The 22,395-nt window shown below is 38.8% G+C and overlaps 1 protein-coding gene across 1 annotated transcript in view; it reads left to right on the top strand.

The window, feature by feature from the left end:
* Positions 1–18,506, top strand: part of LOC139739102 (uncharacterized) — a 72,691-nt gene extending 54,185 nt beyond the window's left edge. Inside the window, exons 2-4 of the mRNA XM_071649721.1 lie at positions 10,724–10,977; positions 15,188–15,215; positions 17,910–18,506. Coding sequence (XP_071505822.1) covers positions 10,940–10,977; positions 15,188–15,215; positions 17,910–18,506 — 663 coding nt within the window. The 5' untranslated portion in view covers positions 10,724–10,939. The remainder of the gene's footprint in view (positions 1–10,723; positions 10,978–15,187; positions 15,216–17,909) is intronic.
* Positions 18,507–22,395: the final 3,889 nt, after the last annotated feature.

Raw genomic sequence — 22,395 nt, 5'->3', positions numbered from 1 at the left:
AATATGAAAGAGCTTATAACTGTAAAAAGTATTCAATGTTTATTAATTGGCTGGCTGTGGAAAAAGACAAACAATCTAAAAGGTATTAATAAAGGGTTGGTCCCATCTTTATTAGGATGACTTTGTTTTACTTTTTTATAATTTCTCAGTCATTTCAAAACTGATTTTCATCGAATAAAAGTTTGATTCCTCTTAGAATTGTATTCTGTCAAATTCTTTAAATTAGTTGTTTCGAACTATCTTGTAAGTTCAAATCCGAATCCCCATCTCTCAACTGAAACTGTACCATCCCAAGAACTTAAAGGACAAGTTCACCTTCATAAACATAAGGATTGAGAGAATGCAACAATATTAGTAGAACACATCAGTGAAAGTTTGAGGAAAATTGGACAATCGATGCAAAAGTTATGAATTTTTAAAATTTTTGTGTTGGAACCGCTGGATGAGGAGACTACTACAGCTTGTGAGTCATATGCGTACAACAGTATAAAGAAAATGTATAAGAAAATTCAACATATTTTCACTTTTTTCGCATAATAAAAGAGCTCTTGACTTGCCTCTTTCTAAAGGCAGGGGGAATAATATTGCCCATAACATTTGTCGGTAACGAGTCAGGGGAATGTGTACTTTTTTCAAAAGATGGAATTTTGTGAAATTCTCTTTATATTTTCCTTATATTGTTGTACGCAAGTTATTCATACACTGCAGTAGTCTTCTCATCCAGCGGTTGCTGCACAAAAAATTTAAAAATTCATAACTTTTGAACGGATTGTCTGATTTTCCTCAAACTTTCAATGATGTGTTCTACTAATATTGCTACATTCTCTCAATCCTTATGTTTATAAAGGTGAACTTGTCCTTTAAATCCTCTGAAGTTAGCTACATGTACATGTAACTCTGAAGTTTAATAAGGATCACCATCTGAACGTAAGTCATCTTTTTGATTCTCTGCTCGTTGCTGTAAATGTGTCTAAAAAAAAGAAAACCATACAAGACATTTGTAACACTTTTTGAAATGGGCAGCTTTCTTTTAATAGTGTGTTTGAGAATTTGTGACAACAGAATGGGGGGGGGGGGGGGGGTTGAGTCTTACCGTTAGTGGACTTTAGCCCTTTCTAAAAACTTGGATCTTCCACATGGTTGATGGAGCTTGTAAAGACATTAAAGTTTTCTCTGAGTGCAAAGCTGAAGATGGAAGTAAAACATTAACTCCATTTCCAGTTCTTCTTTCTACAAATAGTGTGTTCTTTTATTGTCAGTGTCATCTTTATTGTTATCATCCTTGCTATACATATCATTATTTAAGGTAGGGTATGAAGTTTGTTTTTTTTTCCGGGGGGGGGGGGGGGGGGGCTGACATATGCACTCACTACACTTTCGAGTTGAGTACTATACTTGTTTCTTTTTTCTTTTTTTCAGAGGTGATAGCTAAAATCTGGCCACATGCCAGTAGACCTAAGTCATAACAGAAGTCACTGAACTCACACTCCCGAAGTAGTGAGATGAAAGTATCTTTAAAAAAAAAAAGAAAAAAAAAGGAATAAGAAAGAAGTCAAGTGAAACAGATCTGCAATCTCCACTAGTCGGTCTGTCTTGCAGAATCAGAAAAGTTTTGAATACAGCTAGCTGACCTGTTTTGGTCACATTCCAGTGAAGGATCATGTGCAAAAATCTCTTCAGTCCTTTTGCTTTGGGACACGTTGCTGTATGGGTGTGTTGAGACTCTCTGGCTAGTAGGCCCCTACATATCATGTGTTGCTTCCTGGTCTTGTTTACAATGTGTACAATTAAGGTGATAGTATCAGTCCTCAAAGGCAGTGTCGCCCCGTATTGTAATCTCGAAGAAATTTTGTTTTGAGAGTTGCGTGTACCATTTTGTGTCACGTACCGGTCCTCTAGCCAACTATGGAAGTCAATCATTAACCCAACCAAGGTTTGAAAATGTGTTGCCCTGTTACAAGCGATAGTCGCTAGAGTATACACCGTAGATGTGGAGGTGAGGTTGTGAGAATAAGCCGCAAATGACTCAGTCAGACGGGTATCTTATCAGTGTCTAGTCATTAACACGGCCCCATCTGTGTGTTGTCATTATTGCCTCGGTCACATGATCAATGGTATTGCGTGGAACCAAAGCAAAACAAAAAATCTTTACAGGGACCACCGTGATTGGAAAATATTGCTGACACTGTAAGGAGGTACATGTGGATTGCTGATTGCTGATAATAATGATCAATAGTTGAAATCTGCGTCTGCATAGTGAAATCACATTATGATTAATAATAATAATTAGACACATTGTGAATATGATAATTACACAATGTACCAATACCATGTGATAAAGTTTTGTTGTTGTATTACATTTATAAATCAGTGGTTGTTATCCATGGTATAATTTATTGCATGTATTTTATATTGTTTTTTATCATGAAATTTTACAAAAGTGTGACTTTAAGTAAATTTCATGAATTGTTGAATTTTCAATGGTAGACCACTTTGAAGGAATAAGACATATTAAAGTATCATGATTCTTCAAGAAAAAAGTTAGCCATCTCCCCCTTGGCATGTACAGTGCTGAATTGACTATCAATATCATCCCAACTACAAAGACATCATGTAACTTGTGCGGATGAGTGGCATATGATAGATGTTGAGAATTTCTGGTCCAAGGAAGATTTTTGTAAAAGCGGGGAAATGGTTGGCCATGACTCATGTGTGGCTTCCAAAGTTTTGATTTATATCAGGCTGAGTATGGCACAGAATGGTCCTTAGTATGAGCAAGGAGCTTCAGCTCCTTGGTATGAGTTCCTGAAAATGACATCTCCATAGGCCTTGTACCAAAGTCTGCCACACAGTGGTAGACAAGGCCAGTTTTATTGATTTACCTCGCAATGTCAAGTAGCTTGTCTGCTCTGAACTGACCATTAAAGAGTGCTTAATAACCTCGGCCTGACCTGGAATCTGTCCTTTCCATTGATTAGGGGATTACAAGTGTGTGATGTATTAAAGGATACCTGTACCAGGGTCGATCCCCTTCTGCACAGAGTGGGGAATAGCTTGCACTACAAACCTCCACTAGCTCTTGCTCATTAGTCCAGTACACATTGGGAGATAAGTCACCCATGTGACTTTGGAATGTGAAAACATAAGGGGAGATTAAGTGTCTCCTGAGATTATCTGCTCCATGTACTTCACCATTGTGTCAGCTCCATTCATGGGAATTGTGGTTTCAAGCCCTGCATGGATCGTTAATAAACGGGTAGATTTACCTGGCCAGATCTAGCTGGGTTTAGGATTTGGGGTTTGGTAATTGTTATTTAAAGAGGCCTGCAGAGTTGACGCTGGGCCACAGGAGAAACATTGTGGATGCTACAGGATGCCTGCCATGAGACAAGTGTTACCCTAGTGTTCCAGAGACACTGATCAAAATAATAATAACTGAATGTCAAACATTTTAGAACATTACCTATTGAGCTCTAAAATGATGTTAATGTGGATGGAACAAACAGTCAAGCATACAGAGTTTTGAAACACATGCTATCACTGTCCCCACATCCTTGACCAGATCACCATGCTCATTGTAAACTTCACTGTTTATTCCAACACTGCTGTTTATGGCCTAGACAAAATTGAGAATTGTAAATCAGATCAGTTACATATTTCACTTTAGATTTCAGCAGCATTCTTTTAATGGTTTCATTTTCACAGAATGTCACAAGGTCCAGTGGCATGTAGGGTAATGCTGCTCAGATTCTCAAGTGGAAACATACATATAGTCAGCATGCATGTGAGAATTTTATTTGATGCTGAAGATCAGTAGCAAAGCTGTACAAAAAGCGGAACATAGATCTCAAACCCCCATCTGCCCCCAATGGTTACACAGGCATGCATGTTTATACAAACAAACACACACATTTTTTTTTCAATTACCAGTGTGATTATATAGTGCTATTCCTTCCTTTCTTCATTGTATCTCATTTGTTTACATTCCCTCTTTGTTTTGTTATCACTTTTCTACCAGAAGATTTGTAACAGTAGTGTAAACATTGCTTTCCTCTCTCCCTCACTTGTCTGTTGGTCTGTGATCTGTCTGTCTGTCTGTCTGTCTCTCCCTCTCAGACATTTATTTCCTCTCTGTTTTTTCAAACAGTGATCACCTACAAAGTCTACATCTGGGGTAGGAACATAATTTCTTGATATACAGTTGTAACATAATCCAAAGTAATCGCTCCTTTGGGGAAAAAATGCGAGTGTTCAAATTGTTTTCCACAAGACTTGTTACCATCTGGGGACAGATTAAATGCTATCATATATTAACAAATATACAGGCTAGCTACCTGGAGAATAGCGCCACACATCAACTACATGATATAATTATCCTCAGAGTTATGATGGCCCCCTTTCTTGTTGACAACTTGAAAATGGGAGGGGGAGGGAGAGGGGAAGGGGGAGGGAGGGGTGAATTCATTTTAATACACAGCAGGAGAACATTATGTCTTTAGTGATAATACCCAACATGTGGACCTGTACAAGTAGGAGCTTGTAAACATTGTTCAGATACTGAGCAGTTCAAGAGATTGTAAGGAAGTGACTCCGAAATCTGTATTCAATAACAGCATCCAAGGGGATTGCACGCATAATTACAAATATTTAGAACATTTTAGTATATGATGAGAGGTGCAGATGACAGAGTTGTCACATTTGTTGTTGATGTGCTAAAGCAGGAGGTTTTTACAAGGAGCGGGTTTGCTCACCAGTGGTACTGGCAATATCTGCTCCTCGGCGATAAAGACACGTGATATCGTCGGCACGCGTTTCCCCATTGCGCGCCGCGGATTAGTTGTGCCAGCATCCCTGGATGTTTGCTGTTTTGTGTACTCCCATCAGGGCCCCAGGAGCTCGATAGGCTAATCACGTCGTTCACAAAACAGTCAGCAGCTCCCTTTATAGGCCTATAGATGGGCAAGTCCAAGATAATGCGCGCGTTACGTATGGGACATTCAGAGACTTTTATGACCTGAAAAATAGTGTTAATGGCCTTTGATCATATTGAACTTCATCATGGTGATTGATATCTACGGAAAGTATAAACATGTAAAAAATTGAGAAAAATTACCTTGACAATTACATTCTAGAAGAGAAAATATGTGCCGTTACGTATGGGACCAGAAAACTTTTGTTTTTTTGAACATTTTTTTCAACCTCAAAACTCTCTGAAAGTATTTCATTCTATAACTTGTAACTCACTGTGATGAAAGTCACAACACTCAAGATTATCACAGGTAAGTTTCATGTCATTAGGCAAAAAGCTCTAATTACAGGTTCTAATTAAAGACAGACGTGACGTGTTACGTATGGGACAGTTACGTATGGGACAGTTTGTCCCCCATTCATTTAGTGTGTGAAGAACCATGTTTATGGGTATTTTGCATAATTATTGTAGTAAAATCAGTTGAAACTACTCAAATACTGATCCAGATTGTCAAGGAAACATTATTATCCGAATATTCACCATCATAATCATATTCAATCATATTTTTAAATTTTTATGACCAACCTGAGTATGCATGCCCTTTGTCCCCCATTCGTTTATTGTGTGGAGAACCAAGTTTATATGGGTATTTTGCAAAATAATTTTGCAAAATACCCATAAACAAATTTTTGCATAATTATTGAGGTAGAATCAGTTGAAATTACTCAAATGCTGTTCCAGATTGACAAGGGAACAATATTCCCCGTATATTTACCATCATAATCATATCTAATCATATTCTATATTTTTTATGACCAACCTGAGTAAGTATGCCCTATTTTTTTATGATAGTTACTACTGAAAAATTGAATAGTTTAAAGTGTTTACTTCCATTGATGAAGGGCAGATTGCCATTTAGTTTCAACAAAAAATGACTTGACACAAGAAATATTAATTCTAATAAATAAGCAATACCTGCTGCGTGGAACCCCAGTGATCGAGTAGATATATGATGTCTGTCTAGCAGTCAGGTCATTGACTCGTGTCCCACCTCGGTATGTATAGCCATGAATTTTGTCGTGGCTACTATTGAAACTGAATAAGGACAATTTGTGTATCACTTGCAATAAAAAGGAATCATTTTACTTTTATATATATTTTTTGTCTTTATCACAACCATTTCAAATTGGATCTCCATCACATAAACTTTGAATTCCTCTAGTCTTAGGATTGTATGCTCTTTAGTAATTCATATAATTGGTTTCCAATCATCTCATTAAATGTTGAAAACTGAATCCCCATTTCTACAAAAACTATACCATCCCTTTAATGCTGATTTTTCATTGTGTATTTTGCCATTTTCCCCTTCCCCTTTCTGAAAATTGTTCAGTCAAGTACATGCATTGTTTCAAGTGTCTAAAACTCAAAAAGTAGCTACAATGTTGGGATGCTTTCTTCAGGATGATTGACCATTTGTGTACTGAGAGACCTTCCCAGCTAGCTACATGCATTCACATGCAAATACATGAGAATGTCCCATACGTAACGCATTTGTCCCATATGTAACATTATTTTAATGCCTAATAGAATATATTTCTTTTACTGTTTTTTCTTTTTTCTATGGTATTTAGTTTCTCTAAACAATAAATTAGAACTTTCCAAAAGGGCATTAAAATATCCATAGCAATTTCAGAAAAAACCTAAAAAAATGACCTCAATTTGTTACGTATGGGACATCTCATGATAAGACACGAGCTAATTTGCATAATCATTTGCATAATCCCTAAATTTTTATACCAAGTTAAACTATTTGATGAACTTCTTATGTCCACATATTAATCAAATATCATTTGCTTTCCTTTGAATTAATATGAATTTTTATAAATGTCCCATACGTAACGCTGTGTTTCACATTTATGCAAATGAAGCCCTTGAAATTTGCATAAACTTACATAATATCATTTTTTCCTCCATGGAAATCAAAACTTCAACTCATAAGCTTCAAAATGATACCAAACACATCAATATTGAGCAAAGATGAAATTTTGCCTTCTGAGGGGACCTTATCTTGGACTTGCCCAGATAGAAGAGAAAAGGAAGAAATACTGTCTTCCTCATCACTTTATGGACTCTGAACTTCTAGTGAAAGAAAGCTATCTGACATTTACTTCTTTTTTTAGAACAGGGCCCCGTTGCAAGAAAGTTGCAATCAATTGCAAATAATTGCTAATTTTGAAACAACCATTCTGATTGGCTCAGGGTCTGCCCTATTAAGAAGACATGCATGCAACAATGATTTTGATTGGCCAGTGACAATCAGTTGCAAGTTGCATTTAAACGCAAAGTTTCTAGCAACGGGGCCCTGCTCACCCACGGAAAGAAAGATGAAAAAATAAGTATTTGCTCAGCATCTCAATAGTTTGAAGGCTTTACTCCCCCCATGTACTCTACATCTTGGGGTGTATGGAATAGATATGGGCGTCTTTGCTCGAAGACACCAGTCGCAATTTTAGAAGTACAGATCATATTGCTGTATTAATTTTGTGCTTGCTTCAATAGTGACACCATTCCAAATTAAACAAAACTTTAAATCATATTTGGAGAAATTTCAAGGACACACTTCCCTTTCTTGACAGCATTCGATGGGAGGCATCATTCGGTGTTCTCTTTCTAGAGGAACTAAAAAAATCGTAGCATTCACAATATATCATGTTGCCTGCTCTTCATTAACTTGTCATTCATTTTGATCAGTTAGGATTCGATCATGAAATGTTTGTATTTGTTGTTCGAGCTGCTTTTTTTGTGCATGTATGTCTCTACAAGTGTACTTTGTGCATTCTTCTTGCATAATTTTGTCTTCCTCTATCAGATCCTGTAGAACAAGCATGAGAACAGTTTACTCTGGATGTTACCAGTGACACTGGTGTTTGCAACCTGTTTTGGACATTATTGTCTTTTTCTTTTTTTGTTTGTTTAAATCTCTCCTTATTCACACCAGGTATTTTTATACCAGTCTGTTCCACACATGTACGCACATAATGCCTGTGTGTGAATGGGCCTTTAAAGTTGTTTGTCTCAGCCTTTCACATTCTATAAAAACTGGGTCTGTATGTTTTGCATTTGAGAAAACATATTTCATGTTTTGCTGCTTGCTTGCTTGCTTGCTTGCTGCTGCTGCTGTTTTTGCTGCTCCCCTACAATCTGGCAGCATCAGTCCAGGTCAGCCGTCAGCGTCCCCCTCCCATGGGATGCAGCTGGCACCTGTTGCCTGTCAAACATCCACCACTCTAGCTCGCTGCTACCACGCTGCTACCACGGAGCGTGGCTGTATATCATGGTGGTGGTTGGGTAGGGGATGCCCAGTGTGGGTTTAGCCTGGTTGCCAGGCCGCAAGTGGCATGACTGTCTTTATATAGATCTACTATCAAAAGTGGAGAATTTGCACTGTTGAAATTTTCATGCATTTCGGGCAACAAGAAACTACTATGAAAATAAAAAGCACATGAATATTTTTGCTTGTATGTTCCAGTAGTAGTTGTCCTGATTCCGGGGAATTAAAAACACACGAAACTTATCTTACCCGGCTGAGCACAAAAAAATCACTCATGCCAAAATGCCTACTTTTACAGTATTTCATACTGTTCATATTTTTACAACTTCTTTGTGCATGTACATAATGTGTGTCTTATTTTGAGCAAATATCAATTACCTATTGTGATGTATAACCAAGGAAATGCATTTTTTTTTCACTAAGAGTTTTCAATGGGAAAAGCAGAGCTTTGATTTACTGTCTCTAGACTCTGAACAGAATTTGTCTATATTTGCCCAGATATTTATGGCTGGTGGAATGAAAATACATCATGGAAATAAGGCTAAATTCTGGCAACATTTGATTGAAATGAATGGCAAGAGAGTCAATGCTATGCCCATTGTCATACTCAGAGTGAAATAGGGTTATACTGACGTATGAAATGCTGGAATTCATGAAATAGATCCAAAAAAAAAAAATCAGCTCGAAGAATACGTTTCAAAGGTAGTTTTTAAATAAATCTAGCCCTTTGATTTGCTCTTCAGTGGAGAAAATAATCATCCATACAATATTAGTGCTATCAAATGCTATCTAGGTATCCTACATAGGGCCTACAGAACATGTAGATGTGCTACAATGTGTAGGAAGTTGGGTATTAAAAGACATTGATTATAGCACCTGTCAAAATCACAGACAATACGCTATAAAACCATCTGTAATATTTGATTTTTTTTTTTTTTTTTGAAGGGGATCCGTACTCACTGGTGAAAGTAGTTACTCATAGGATACCAGCAATAGATGAACTTTCTCTTGTGTCCCTTCCCCATTAATGCTCGCATTTGCATACCATTTATGATACGTAGGTACGTCTCAATAATGGCAACAGGTATTTGCAGCAGTAGTGAGCATGTAATCCCACTCCCTGTGTGCTCTGATGTAATAATGTAGATCACTGTGTTGTCCGATGAGACGCTCATTTTTCCCACTATTTCTGGATGAAGCATCTCTCTCACATGATACTGATCGTGTGCTTGTGTGAAAGATGGCATCCAAAATCTTTCCTCTTTCGGTGTATGAACTGTGAACAGATGCGTTGCTTATAGTCATATTAATGTGCGTGACAGTCACACTGTATATGATTAATGTTCGCATAGTCTTTATACTCCTGGCTTCTTTCTCTCCTGCCCCCACACACATACACTCATCTTTCAAATGTGATTCCCCGCCCCACGTATTTTGTGCAATATCGTTCAAAGAAAGCGCAAATTGTGTTCCCCTTTGCTTCGGGGGATACCGACAGAGGGTCAATAAATGTTAATTGGCCATCATACATGCATTATGGAGAGGCAGTGTAAAACAAAGCGGGAATAACAAAGGTAAAAAAAAGAAGATATCATAAAATGGATTCCCTGGACGGCTGGGTCAACCACTAGGGTCATCTGGGGACATGACTATGATGTTATTCTGAGTTATTTATAGCGCTCAGCTGTTCAGTCGCTGGAGGTTGTTTTGTCATCACTCTCAAGCCTATATCAGATCTCCCCGACTTGTCGTGGGTAGACACACACACACACATGCCAGGGACTAGGTGATTTAGGAGTGGGAACGGAACGTCTGCCAGACGACCAGCCTAAGGCCTGTAACATCGTATACTTGGCCGTGTGATTGAATTACCACCAATTAAGACTAGGATTGTGAGCTGTCAGTCATAGCGGACACATGGAGATATGGAGTCTGAATTTGAAGATGGGGGGGGGGGGAAGATGTCGAGGGTGTGGACAAAGAAAATGGTGGATTGTTTGTTTTCGTTTTTTATTCAATGCGAATGTGGTAATAGCAGTAATAACGACGTGATAGTATGCTGCCAGCTTCATGTGTTGGATCTTTGTCAGCAACCATCACGTGCATACAATAGAAAGTTAGTCACAATCTATGGTATGGATGCCACACATTGGTATGGTGTTATTTTGGCACAGTTTATGAGTTGAGTGATATTTGCTAATGTATGATATGTCAAATATTACGCATGTTCATGGCAATGGAAGTGTGTTCGGCATATCGGCAGTAACTTTACAGTGTACAAAACGTACCTGCTTAAAACGTTTATTGATGTGGGGGATTGAGTTGAATTGGTGATAAGACGTGGGGTGTACCAATATCTGCTTGAATTATTTCTGAATCAATGAGTGTGTCATGTTTGTTTGTCTTTCTGTGCTTCATTTCAGAAGGAGAACGCTGATCATTCTCATCAGGAGTTGGTGCGACTCCGCATCAATGGGTTTCCAGACCTGAGAGGGCGTGCTTCACAGAAACAGCGTTATTGATCGGACATTGTTTTGAAGGAGAGAAAGGAGGGGGAAGAAAATATTAAAAGAGAGGAAAGAAAACAAAGAGGGAAGAGTGTGTGTGAAGGAGGGGAGCAAAAGAGGTGAGGAGCAAGTATGGACACCGGCTACTCTGTCACTCCGCCCACAAATGGGTAAGTTTGTACAATCCTCTTGTAGCTTGAGCATATCCGGGGCTACTCATGGTTTTCAAATGTATTCCATCAGGTAGCAAATAAAGATTACTTTAGTCAATTGGACCAACTGTGAGTCCCCAGGTCTTTAACAAGCTCCCTAGCTTACAGGGTTTGTGCATTGTTATTTGATATGGTAAATGTGCAATCCTTGCCACAACTGCCTCAATGCTTAATGATCGGTAGCTTTCAAATCATGTCAGTGATTGATTCCCATTGTAGATCAATGTGAATGTAATGTGCATTACCCTGGGATTCAAACGAATGGGAGATACAATGTACTTTAACTCCTGTGTTTAGAATAGATTTATCCAGCATGCTGCCATCTATGGAGACACTCCCTCCTTTTTAAAGGGCATGGACTATCTGAAATCATCAGATGAAAGTTTTGCTCAAGGGCATTTTTGAAATAATTATGTTGTTGCAGTAAGTGGTGGAAAAATGAACAAGAAAGAGTTCTCTTATGTGAGACAAATTTTTTATTATGAAGTACATTTTATTAATAGTATACCTTATGTGTTATGATATTCTTCCATATCTTTGTGGTTGTGCGTAATTGATTGTTCCTGATTCTTTATACTCACCTGCTAAAACATCTTGAAATTTATACTGGTCTTTGTGTAATCCCCTGTAAAGGACACACTTCAGGTATTGGTAATTGAATTAACATAAATGCTCACTGCCAGTGACTATCACAGTGAGGTTATTGCTTTACTAATGTTTTTTGTTTGTGTTGACATGTGCCCTTAATCGGTATGAAAGCTATTACCGGTAATACGTAAAGGAGTGGCTGCCATACGTATGACAGCAGGCTTTGCACAACATGCATTAACGTGATATTACTCCACATTCATCACAGACAAAGTAAAATGCCTGGGGTGATACATCGCACCACCCCCCCCACCCCACCCCCACCCCCCCCACCCCCCATGACAAAGCCCCATAGTTTCTGTGATAGGAGATATTGGGTAAAATTTCAATAACACTGTTGAGTTCCCATTCATTGGTGTTATGTGGCTAGACAGGGAGTGTAGTCCCACTGGTAGAACTGTGTCAGCAATGAAAAGAAAATCATGAGTGTATTACATTTGTTATGATGATATACTTTGCCCCCTGGACCTTTGCATGCTCCAAGCAATTTTAAACTGCGTAATGGTGTTTGTGCATTGTTTGTTTAGATACATAGCAATGATTCAGTTCCCTGGCTTTTGTGTTTATTTTCTTTGAAATGAATACTCAATATATTTCCTTGTCTGGAGAGAGAGAAAAAAACTATTTGTAAATGCAGTTGTCGGGTAATGGATGGTGTCGATGTAGTGAATACTGCAATGTTTATTTTGATATGACACAAACACTTTTTAGCCACTATGATCAGTGTAAGACAGTCTAAGTGCTTTTTGCAAAGAAACTACCACAACTTATGCATGTAGGCCTAAAGGGTACTGTGAAACTTGCTCTTGGAAATTGAACAACCTACTTTTTAGTGAGTTGACCCAGCTCATCCAATTGGCTCATTCAATATTTGTGTTCAGCATACAACATACAGTGCAGAGGGTAAAAAAAAGAAAAAAAAATGCTATATGATTCTACCAGCCTCATCCCTCTACAGTATGATAAAGGGAAGTCACAAAAAGTAAGAACTCTCCGATAAGAGGAATAACAAACTACCACAAATGTTACTTTTGTTAAGTCAGTGTTTTGTTTTGTCAGTGTTTTACATGTCCAACTCTAAAGTAGGCTCTAAAAGAAAAAGATGACTTTTATAGAAGCTGTCATGTGGAAGTGCAAGTCAAACAGAAAGCCAGTCTGTCACCCAGTGAAAATGAAAGCATTTCGACACCTAGTTGGAGGGGTATCATATGTATCCATGACAGATCCATGGAGTAATTGCATTGTTTAATGGGAATGCCTGAGTGTTGAGATACCAATCTTAGAGAATTCCAGATTCTTCATCCGGGTTTAGTCCAAGATGCTGGCATTGCAGTCATTCCTGGCATTTTCTTGACATCTTTAGGGAACTCCCCTCTCACATTTCCTTGGACAAAAGTTATGTTCACACGCAGTTGCCAAACTTGAAGTTTGGGTCGAAAACTTAACTGCCGATGATTTTATTAGCTCCACTCGTGAATTCACTGCACGGGGTCACATGGCACATAAACTTGAAGTAACAACCTAGGAGCGAATCCCACTCGATGATAACACCGGAAGAGCAGGTAGTCTTTGCTCGATGACCTCAGTATGCCTATACAGATTAGCACAGCAGGAGGTTGACCAGGATGTGAACGAGAAGCGTGGGTCTTGCTAACTCACAAGCTTGTTGATGATTGTGTCCACACGGAGAAAAACTACGAGTAGGGACCCCCCATGGCTCATGGAGAGAGTGTAAACCATAAGATGTCTCTTGGTTCTAATCATTGACTAAACTTTGAGATTGCTAACTTTCAAGTGTGTCCACATGGTGCTTAACTACAAGCTAATCATTGAGACTTAAGTTTTCAACCTAAATTTAAAGTTTAGTAACACTACAGCGTGTGAACCTAACTATAGTCTGCTACCTCCAGTCCTCGTTTTGTTGAAATTGGAGTGTCCCTGTCAAAATGGTAACATGAGAAAAAAAAAATAGTGTGTTTATCTGTTGTTAATGGGGGGGGGGGGGGAACGGGCAGAGGAGACCTCATTAACATTCACAAAATGAGATCAGTTTTAAAGTTAACTAGTGCCCATGAAAAGGGCAGGCTAGTGAGATGCCCTGCAGTAGTAACAGACCCTGTCTGGATGTCCTCCGGACAATGTTCTATGTTGGCTTGCGAATCTAACAACATGCAAAAAATGTCGCCATTCTCTGCACATGGTAATAGTGCATTTACGATTTGCGTCGGTGTAAATTCGTGAAAACAGCATCTGTCTGTTATATCCACATTCACGGAAATATCTGTATGTGAATATAACAGCTTACAGTATGCAGCTCTTGCTGCTGTACATAAAGTTTGAAAGTGAAGTGTCGTGGGGGAAATGAAGTTCCTTTCATATAGGAAGAGGAATCATGGAAGCATGTCAGTGATATCAGGGCATAAAAAGTCAAGGGACAAGGACATTGTGTTGGGGAAACAAAGCTGTGCTTCTAAATTTATTATTGGTGTGAGATATTAGTCTCACAGAAAATGCCCTTATTTAGTGGGTGTGAATTGGGTCAGAAAAGTGAGTAAGAGAGAAGGAGGGAGAGTTATCTGGTTAATGCAGTCCCAGTAATAACTCAAACATTGAGGAATGCAAGAGCAGCTCATAGCTGACCTTCCCACTCAACTCGTACTTGCCAGTTTCGCATCCTCACATATTTCTCTCCAAGAAGTCAAAATTTGGAAATCTGCGCCCCAAGCTCCCAATACAGTATCTCTGCAAAGTGTCATCAACAATTTGATATTCCAAATGGGAATATCTACAAGGTTTGAATGATGCCAATGCTGGCATTTTGCCAATTTACATCATGGAGATGGAATTATGTTATGGAATACATTCAGAGATATTTTTCATTTCCTTAGCAAGAATTATCTGCTCAAATACTGTCAGATATAGTTTCTTGTGACATAGTGTAGTAAAAATATGAGTTTGCAGTTGCAAAATCCACTGCTAGTACAGTATTTGATATTACTCAATAAAAAAGCATCCGCATATTGTTAACAGATTATATAAGGCCCCATGCTGTATTCTTTACTAATCAGTACAAGTATGGCACTACAATTGTACATTAGTATATTCTGAATCAAATTATATCAATCCAGAGTATCAACATGATTTTGTATACTGCTCTTAAAAATGCTAATAGCAAACATAGAGAACTACACTGCTGTAAATGTAATTGTCTTGCGAAGTGACAAAGTTTCCCAGAAGCAGTATCTAGACACAATAATTTGGGACTGTGGACTGTAGTGATGTTTAATTAATAAGGTTAAGTGCATGAAAGAGTGAAGCAGTGAATAAGATTTTTAAAAAAATTCCCCAAAGCAAAAAGCACAATGAGGGACTGGAGTAGTGATTGGGATTATTCACATATTTTTGTCAACACATTTGCCTCCATATTTTGCAAGCATCTGTAATTTTTCACCTCTCATCTGTCATCATCAAGACAACTTATCAAATAATGTTTTATTTTTGTTCTTATTCCCTATTGCAGGTATTATGACAGCGCCAGCAAAAAGAAGGTGAGTGTTTTCTCTTTGTCATTTGCCGATACTGGAATTATATGCATTGTATTTCAGCTGTAGCTGATAGGTTCTTGTTTTGTTTGTGTGTTTGTTTTGTTTTTGTTTTTGTTTTTGCCTATCAGGGTTATCCTTTAAGATTGCCGACCATGTTTTCTCTCAACCCTAAGCTCCTGATAACTAGGTGGGACAGTGCAAAGTCTTTTGGGAATCTTGGAGTCTGACTGGGAGTGGGTTAAGGTGATGTCGTGTATGTGCACATGATTCATATTTCAAACAAGCATTGAAACCAAAGGTCCCTTAGATTTTGAACTAACAGTGGTTGATCAGTTTACATTGAAGTTTATGGTCAAATACAATACTGTTCTTTATAGAACCAGATATATCTGTGACTTCAAAAAAAATATAAATACAAATTATATTCTGATGACAACCAGTTCATCATTAATTTAGAGTGAATCTTTTACCAGTGACAATGCTATAATTCATATCTGATTTGCAGCTGGAGGGTTATGTCAGTCAGAGAAATGATACTCCATGTAGCAACCCATGTTGTTGCATGAATTTGAATTGGATATAAATGGTCACCTGACATATATCGATCATGTGATGTGTGTCAAAATGATTAGCACCTGTGGTGAATGTTTCATTTCCTATTGAGCCCAGTGACGATTTGCTCAGAAACTGGATAAATTCTTTTTCAAGGTTTAAAGTTCAAATTTATTTTCATTTCCATCAAATAAACAGACAAAAATTATATAGGGCCTACAGTGTATAAGCAGAACATATTTGTAATCTTTGCAAAAATGTAGATCAACAAATCAACAACATGTAATAATGAGTCTTAAACAAAATGATGAAAACATGTATATTTTTTAGATGCACAGTACAAATTAGATAAGGATTGGAATGGAAATGGAGGGTCCCACTAAAGAGCCAAGCTTGTACGATATGGGACCCTCAGAAAATACATGTTAAAGAGAACAGATAATGAATAAATGAAACTACAAACAGATATAAAACAAAAAGGTCCAGTGTCAACTGACATGAGATTAAATTAGGAAGGAAAAAAAAAGAGAGAAAAGAAATGAAACTACAACATGTGCCATTGTGGACACAAGCCACCACAGATTAACAGATGACAGAAATGATCAAAGGCATTTCAACCATGGTTTGATTGATAAGGTTCCCTACCTTTAATACAGGCATACTGTAAAGATATCTATAAATAAAGAATTTCTCATGTGATTTTGACTGTCTGTATATTCCTTGAATACTCACGCACCTGCTGCCCTCTAGTGAGAGTCTCACAGTCAAATAATATTGGCAGTAATATTTTCCCTCTTTCTTTTTTCCTTGGGGGGGGGGGGGGGGGTGGGCTTCATGCTTTGTACATGTATTTGGGTGAAGGACTGCACATTGTTATCTCTGTAATTATGTGAAGACCGATAAGCACTTGTCATTAGATGGAGCACACCTGAAAATCAGCTCACATACATGAAATGACATTGATACGGCAATACATAACATACAAGGCTTTTTGTTTACCCATTGCTGCGTATGGAAAAGGTCTGCCTTGAGGAGAGAGAGAAAAAAAGTGAACAATATACACAGAAAAAAAAATAGAATGACGTGCCATACTTGAGTGACTTTGGTGAGTGTCTGACAAAACGTTGTTGATGTTTCAATGGGTGATAGGTTGTGTGGGCGTGGACTCGTGAATCACTCTACCTTAGCTCTTGTCTTTGACATTCCAACCCACACTGGTACTGTGTCCACTCGTAACACTACCACATTGAAAGAAGGGGCATATTTGTTATCATTTACTGAAATTGTGCAACACTGGTCATTGTGACTAATACCAGAAAGATTTGATAGCGAGAATATATTATGCAAGAATGTGTAGGATAATGCTAGAAAGAATACAGTACCAATGTGTAATAGTGACCAAATTACTCTAGGCCCACTCACTGTGTTTATTCATCATTGCTATGTGTGGGCATGGAGCTACCATGGTGTGGGTGATACAGTGTATTGTACTATATCATTATTTTGTTTTCTTTTGTGGAAATGAATGTTTGTGGAAAATTTTGTGGAATCTTTTAGTAGAAATGATATAGGTCTACATGTACAAAGTTACTTCACTTATACGATGTTCCAACAAATTGAAGCTGTACAACGACTGATGAAACCAATCTATCCCATCTTCACAATAAGGTTCAGTTTGGATGCAGTTTATGTTTGTGATGTTTTATTTATTATTATTATTATTGTCTTTTTTTGGGGGGGGTCTCCTTGAATGTGAAGAGATGATCAAAGGCAAGATATACAGTGTCAAGATTTTGCTCAGTCAATGTTAGGAAGGAAATGTGATTTGCAGCATGTACAATGTACATGTCTTATTAGACTTGTATTCTGCTAGTTAGAAACTTTCAAAGACTTTCTTTGAAAGTATTTTTTTTTTAGTGAGATTTTTTCTTTTCTTTTTTTGTCGTTGAAATGATTATTTGGACTAGACAACGTATGTGTCTAGAAGAGGAATTCTTGTTTTATACTCTAAAGACTTAAAAATGTAACAAATTTCCCTGTTGTTCCACAGATTATTTGGTTATCCACATAATTGATTAGTAGATATCACATCTCACGCTATTTCTCTTTTTTTTTCTGTTTGTATAATTCTTTCTTCCATTATAGTCCCGTGGAGGTGGGCTTGGAGATCCAGAATTCGCAGATTCTCCTGGAGACACACTAAACGATTCCAGGGGCCTGTCCCTTGACGATTCCAGGGGCATGTCCTTTGATGATTCGAGAGGCTACAACTCGTCTCGCGCCTTCAGTGACTCCAGAGGCTTAGGAATGGATGACTCCATAGGCTCCCGGGGTATGGGGGACTCCTACGACATGGGAAACTCCAGGACCGGGGGCCTGGGCAACGCCCACATGGATCCAAGAGCCGAAATCAGGGCCACGCCCTCCGAGGTTGTCATGGCAGCACCCAGGAGTGAGGTCATGGCAGACCCTCCGCGGCAGGAGCCACCAAAGCCTGAACCCAGGAGGTTGGATGCCAGAGGAGCAGGTGTAGGAGCAGGTGTAGGAGGAGGAGGAGGAGGAGGAGGGGTCAACAGAGGACCAGAGGTCAGATGGGAGAAAGACACAGTCACTGTAAAGAGGGTAAGTCCTGACACAATCTCTGGTGCCACACCTGACACCACCGTACCCCGTACCCCGAGTCTCTGCCCTCAGTTCTATCTGTCTTCAAATGCATCCATCAACACTTTTTCTTCATCATGATGTGCAACATCAATCCAATGTGGAAACAAGCAGGGCAACATATTGTGTATGTTTTGATGTATCATTTGGTAGAATTTTTAAAGACCCGGTACATAGCATTGGGATACCCATGCAATGGGAAACTGATCCAACTCGCATAATTATATAAAGGAATTCCTGTAAAGAATTGCAACTTTATATGTAGCACACACAACTGTAGAATCTCAACTGGAGTTGAACATTTCTGATGAACATACACGCTTTCGTGCACGTATTCGCTGATGGGCAATTCAATTCTTGCAAGCCTGCACTGGTCATAGTTATGGAATGTATTCTGATGGGCAGCGAATGGAGATCAATGCAGTTTAGCCTACCTTGTGTCCCCATGGGTCTTTGAAGTGATCCAAGACATCTCGCAGAATTTTAGATCTGGAAATATCTTGATGTATTGCATTTTAACGTATCCTGAAAAAAATAATGTATAATTTGTAGTGTCGTAAGACTTTAGGGTAAACAACAAATTCTACCTGCGAAGCGAGCTGTATTAGATGGTGTGTTGTCTGGCAATTTGCTGTATTTGAAACATAGAGTGAGTATTTTTGGTGCCCTATGGTAGAGGATGTGCTACCGACGTGTGGAAAGATTTCACTCCTAAAGAGATGAGGACAGCGTACATAGCATTGTTGACATTGGAAGACCTTTGAAATCAGTGGGACGGGAGTGCCGAGTTGGGAAATGATGCAGACGCACACGTACCCCAGGTAATTATCAGCTCCCTCCATATGTGAGCCTGACAAGGGGTCAAATTCCACCGTAATCTGCAGAGAATTCCTGATTACGATTGCTGGATGTTCTTGTCGAGCACGGTGCCAGCCAACCAAATATTGATCAACCTCAGGCTGGGAGGTTTGTGTATGTTTGGAATAGATCCAGGAACTGTTACTTCAGTTTTCTTGGAGGAATGGGTTTCCTTTCTTTTTTTTTTAAATATTTCCTTCTCTCTTCATCATAAAAAAGTGAAACAGAGTCAATAGGAGAAAAGGTCTGAGACTAAAGATAAAGTATACGTATGTCTAAAGCTTATTGATTCAAAACCTAGATGGCAAAAGCCATCTTTAGGTGGAATTTTGTAGAATTAAGATTTTTGCCAAGGGAGGCTTCTTAAAAAATGAATTCTTCATGACATCAATTCTTCCTTTGCATTCCCTACCACACTTCATCATCAAAGAATAGATGTGTAATTCAGCCATGAAATATTCTGTAGAGGGTTCACATGGCAGTTTGGGAGTGAGGTGTGAATCACGATCCAAACATTGATGTATGGATGTCAATCCAAATCTCACTAATTTGTTGTGTGAACGCATGCAAGCTGACAAATCGCAATTTGGATTGCGATTCAGATTGCGATCCAATTCAAACTCAGGCATTCCACTCGAATGGGTTAATGAGATTTTTTTTCATTGTTGTGTGAATGGCAGCCCCCCCCCCCCCAAAAAAAAAAAAAAAAAAAAAAATGATGTTTCATTTGCTATTGTTAAGTAGAATTTTTGCCTCGTTTGAATGGTGATCTGATAAGTGAGATTTGGATTTGGATTTGGACTGCTATCCAGATCTGACTCCTTCTGCAGTAAGAATGTGCCTAACAGTAATGACTTTAGCTCAACTCACTTGGCTTCACCATATGACATTGGTAATATACTGTGCCTACATGTGTCTCCACATTCTAACCTTGCTTCACATTTCATGCTTGCACTTTGTTTGAATTCTGGGTGCTTCTGTACACAATAGCCCCCCCCCCCCCCCAACAGATGGCTTTTGAGTATGCCTAGTATCACTTTGTTCTCTAGAATTTAGTGTGAAAAAAAAGTTTTCCAAGTTGTGTAGGAGTATGAAACTAGCGTGACAATCACATGTGGATATGTACATCAGCTGATCAGCAGTATGAGTCAACATAGTTTGCTCTGTTGCATTCAAATAGGCAAAGTTCATTCAGAGGAATGTGGCTGGAAGGAACACTGCCAGAAATATTTTCCAGAATCATTTAGGTCCTCCACTAACCGGCCAGGTGATGGTAGATTGAATACAGACATACTGCCGTTTGAAGCTCACTGAGAAAGGGCAACAGAATTATAGGAAGAGATGTCAATGTCAGTTGAGAAGACGAGGGCAGATGTACGCTGAGGAGCTGTCCCCCAAGTTGTGGCAGCCTTGTACAGAGTAACCCTTAGTCTTACACTTAACAGACTCCTTGGTACTCTTGGATGCTTCCTGGTTACAGGCCCTGCCTGCTGTTGATTCTGCATTGCACCTTACTGTGCAGAGCGTTATGGGAAGTCGCGTAGATAACAGCATCTTAGTTCAAAGGTTCTTGCGCGGAGCTCTCAATCTTGTGAAGGATGCGAGAGCGGATGGAAGCTGAGACTACCAGACACCCCTGTCAGTGCGGTGAATTCTCACACTCCACCCAAGGCAGAAGAGGCAGAGTTTCTCTCCCTGGGTTGCCACATTATGTGCTTAGAGTGCTTTCAACTGACTGCTTCATCCCACCATTTTAAGAGGCATAATTTCCCTGGCGTAGGGATCGTAATGCCGCCCTCCATAAATAGCACGACGGAAGAGACACAGTGATGTGGACGGTGCCAGGCTGTGAAACTGAGACTAAGTCTTTCCCTAACAACATCCTCCCCACTAGCCCTCACCCCTGCTGTTAGGGTCATATCACATTGACCTTCGGCCCTCGCCCTGCCGGAGGTCAGCCAGTGGCTCCACTATAAACTTGAAAGTGCTCACCATGACAGCACCTGATCGATGTACAGTCATCCCAAAGTGGCATCAGGCATTCTAACCCTGCCCCTATTCTCCTCCTCCTACATATACATTGTATACCCATGATGGAGACCTACAGTCCTTGCATGGACCTTGGAAGGAGGGAAGGATGGCCTAGCATCCAGGCTCAAGATGCTTATGTTTTCAGTTGTCACTAGTCAGGTGTTGTCTGTTTGGGAATTATAATCTTTTGGCTACCATTTTTTCCTGATTGTACTCGACATAGAAAGTCTTTAGTCAAGACCACTGTGTATCAAGAGGACATGGAGATATGTGAACATTCTTTCCCTAGATGTAGATGAGTGCATGCATTGATTTTGATAGGGTACTGGTTTGGGGGGGGGGGCATTATAGCAAGACAGCCTTGATGTAAGACTAACCATACTGAATGCCAAGTTGAAAACAGAGCCCAGGATTAAGAAAGTGAAGAGCAGGAACAACTGGAAGGACCAGAGTTATTATTTTTTTGATTGATTAACTAGTGACAATCAGTGCAGTGACAGAAATGTCTGAATCCAAGCATTACCGAATGCAGTCACTTTTAGACCAACAAAATATTAGTTTGGGTCACTTTTTGATTTATACATTGTAGATTAGGAGTCATATGGTCTATGTGGTCAAAGTAAGGCACCAAACATGTAGTAAAAAGCCATATTTCCTGATTTGATTTGATTTGATTTGATTTGATTTATTTATTCTCTGTATGCCATTTTGTCAAATACATCAACTTTCTGCAATTTCATTAACAAAGTACAGAATACCGGTAGTATACTTTCAACAATTTTCATCATTTTCATCAATTATACAATACATTTGTAGTATAATTACATGAGTAACATGTTAATAATTTGCATACAGTATTTGTTTATTTGATTATTTGTTTTCACAAAATGAATGATAAGTGGCATAAGAAGTATGAAATCGGACATTAATTTTTGTGTTACAAGATTTGGATGATGATTTTCCAGTAAAAAATTATTTGTTATTGTTACTGTTGATGCAAATTTTTTGTTAAAGTATCTATGCACTATTAATTGGTATCAAAGGCAATTTTGGGGGTCTTTTGTTGCCAATAGTAAAATCA

Source organism: Diadema antillarum, unplaced genomic scaffold (assembly GCF_040938485.1).
Source record: "Diadema antillarum isolate AM-2024a unplaced genomic scaffold, OU_Dant_1.0 seq00000782_RagTag, whole genome shotgun sequence".
NCBI lineage: Eukaryota > Metazoa > Echinodermata > Echinoidea > Diadematoida > Diadematidae > Diadema > Diadema antillarum.
The sequence above is the reverse complement of the archived record's forward strand: the minus strand, read 5'-3'. Positions and strand labels throughout refer to the sequence as shown.